We start from the raw sequence: 2,801 nt of genomic DNA, 5'->3' as shown, positions 1-2,801 counted from the left end.
CCACTCCTCAATTCCTATACCAACATAACCGCATGCCTATTGGCGTTCTTCGTCCCTGTGGAGTAGTGATAAAATTGCCAAATCTTCTGCAATTGGCACGTTGCAAAATTGGGGGGGGGGGGGGGAGTCAATGTTCGGACATCTCCTCGAAATCTACCCTCAAGCGTGTTCCGTACTCTCTGCTTTTAATTTTTTTAAGCTTCATATATTTCGGAACCGTGAAGCACATGAGCATATATGATCATCTGGTCTTTTTTTGGCTATCCCCAAGCGCGTGGGGCCCACTGTCTACTCGGCTCGCGGTCCCGCCTCGTTTTGATCGTGCAAATTTTGCAAGTCTGACTCGGACACACCCGACACCCTCCTCCTCCTCCTCCTCTCTCCCTATAAATATCTGCGTCCCACCATCCGAACTCCGCCTTCGGACATCCTTCCGTGATCGATCATAGCATTCGGACAACTTCCTCAGCATCTCTCTCCCTCTCCCTCCCTCTTCGCCTTGCTCCATCGCAAGCGCTCATGGATTCCTGCAGCAAGTCAGCCCGCGAGCCGTCTTCCCCCTTCGACTCCCTCATCTTCGGTAAACGCATCAATTTTAACATCAACTCCGTGATTCTTTTCTCTTGAATTAGCGAACATCTCTCGCCTTACTCAAATTCGTGTGTTCCGGTTCGCTTTTGGCTGTCTGTCTGCAGACTTGGACGACACCCTGTACTCTTCCAAGACCGGGATCGGCGCGGCCCTCAAGCAGAACATCGACGGTGCGGCCCATCATTTTTATTCTTTTTAAGCCGGAACCGCGAAAAAAGCTCGCATTTTCGAGCTCTTCGCGCTACGCGAATGGTCGCTGATCCTCTTGCTCTCTGTGTGTGTGTTTGCTGATCCCCTGTGCAGATTTCCTCATCGAGAGATGCGGGTTCGCGCCGGACCAGGCGTCGAGCCTCCGGGTCGAGCTCTTCAAGACTTACGGCAGCTCCCTCGCCGGCTTGCGAGTAATCAATCGACCCCTCTCTCTCTCTCTCTCTCTCTCTCTCTATCTCTCTCGTGCCATTTCGGATTCTCGAAGACTTCTTGTTGAATTTGGAGCAGTTGATCGAATGACTGACTTCTCTGTCTTGCTCTGTGATGCTCGCAGGCGTTAGGCTACGACGTCGACGCCGATGATTACCACAGGTGTCCTACTTCTCTCTCTTTCTCTCTCTCTCTCGCGCTTTCCCTATCTTATTTTGTGAATATTCTTGGAAACAAACACAAGTTGAATGTTCTAAGCCAAACTGTTCTTCGTCGATCATCAAGCAGTGTCGTGCACGGAAGACTGCCGTACCACTTGATCAAGCCCGACTCGCAGCTGCGCAATCTCCTGCGCAGCATCACGCAAAGGAAAATCGTGAGTTCCAATGTTCAGAAAGTTTTCCTCCATTGGTTGAGAAAATCTCGGCTTTCCCTGAACTGGTGCGCGTTTTTTTTTTTGACTTTGCGGCAGATTTTCACGAACTCGGACAGGACACACGCGATGAGGGCGCTGAGGAGGCTGGGGCTGGAGGACTGCTTCGACCAGATCGTGTGCTTCGAGACCATGAACCCGAACCTCGCCGAGTCCTCCCGACCCGGCGAGTTCCCGGTGGTCCTGAAGCCGTCGCCGGAGGCCATGAGGATCGCCCTCCGCGAGACCAGCGTCGATGCCCGTCGAACGGTAACCGCCGCACTTTCATCTTCCGATCAAACTAATTCGAAATTTCGCGTTCAAGTATGTCAATTAGAATAGAATATCGGCTAAACCCGCGTTTGTTTGGTGCTGAGCAGCTGTTTCTTGACGACAATGTCCGCAACATTGCTGCGGGCAAAGCTGTGGGACTTCGTACCGTTCTGGTAAGACTCGCCTTTTCGTCTAGGACATTGTTTTTTATTACACCAATCGGACGAATTTGTCGTGGCCTTTTATCGCGACGGTTCGAAAACATCGACTTCGCCAATCGATTTAACAAACTTTCGTTAGGTAATTTGTACTTCTAATTAGGAATACGTTACACTATTTAGTGTACCGACTTAACGAACGAAACTTCTCGCGCTAAAAAGGTTATCATGTGACAATCAGTTCGTGGTAGTTACTAGTTACTTACGCTTGAAAATATCCAGCAATAATGTTATGTGAATAATTGAGAATGATTGGATGGTTTGGTTTCGAAGAGATTTCAGGACAAAAGCTTGCTTCGTTACTTTGACGAATTGGGTTTTGACTTTTGTTTTATCTCCTGAAGGTTGGGAAGACTGCGAAGACCAAGGAAGCCGACTACACGCTGGACGCCGTGAACAACCTGCCGAACGTCGTCCCGGGAATTTGGGTCAACCCCGCCGCCGCCGGCAGCGGCGATCAGGTCATCGGCGGCGCCCGGAGCGAGATCGACTCCATCCTCACCCCGGTTGGAGCGTGAACCGTCCACACCACGTCACCCCATGTACAAAACCAACCGCGCAATGTTCCCTTAGGAAATGTGAATTAAGTCTTCTCAATTATGTGAAGGAGATATGTACAGTTTGGGTCAATAAATAAATATCCAAAGGGAGTTATCCCGTGTCCCCGTCAGTCGAATAATACAAAACACGGAGCATCACGATGTCGTAACGCTCGTGGTGGTGGGTACGAAGGTTCGGTTTTGCTGTGACGTCCAACCCGACCCATCCGGGAAGTTTTCGGATTTGACCTGTAATTGCGTCTTGGAGCAACGAAACGTTAAATCAAATCGGACGATTGATATTCCAAAGTGGGTACACGCATGCACATCTTATCTTCGGGGTGATCC

At 50.2% G+C, this 2,801-nt stretch overlaps 1 protein-coding gene across 1 annotated transcript; it reads left to right on the top strand.

The window, feature by feature from the left end:
* The first annotated feature begins 388 nt into the window (after window positions 1–388).
* Window positions 389–2,452, top strand: LOC115685029 (uncharacterized). Its single transcript, XM_030610007.2, has 8 exons — window positions 389–580; window positions 696–761; window positions 895–992; window positions 1,136–1,173; window positions 1,300–1,387; window positions 1,484–1,693; window positions 1,804–1,869; window positions 2,259–2,452. Exons 1-8 carry the CDS (start codon window positions 520–522, stop codon window positions 2,430–2,432), a joined length of 801 nt encoding a protein of 266 aa, XP_030465867.1. The 5' UTR covers window positions 389–519; the 3' UTR covers window positions 2,433–2,452.
* Window positions 2,453–2,801: the final 349 nt, after the last annotated feature.

This window comes from Syzygium oleosum, unplaced genomic scaffold (genome assembly GCF_021117445.2).
Source record: "Syzygium oleosum isolate NSW1041296 unplaced genomic scaffold, Sole_v2.1 Sole_v2.01, whole genome shotgun sequence".
NCBI lineage: Eukaryota > Viridiplantae > Streptophyta > Magnoliopsida > Myrtales > Myrtaceae > Syzygium > Syzygium oleosum.
This window is presented reverse-complemented; position numbering and strand designations above follow the sequence as displayed.

Excerpts from the sequence above, each read along its gene's own strand:
- LOC115685029 (XM_030610007.2), top strand. The coding sequence starts at position 520 with ATGGATTCCTGCAGCAAGTCAGCCCGCGAGCCGTCTTCCCCCTTCGAC. Across the intron at positions 993-1,135 it reads GCTCCCTCGCCGGCTTGCGA|GCGTTAGGCTACGACGTCGA; the intron begins GTAATCAATCGA and ends TGATGCTCGCAG. Across the intron at positions 1,694-1,803 it reads GCGTCGATGCCCGTCGAACG|CTGTTTCTTGACGACAATGT; the intron begins GTAACCGCCGCA and ends GGTGCTGAGCAG.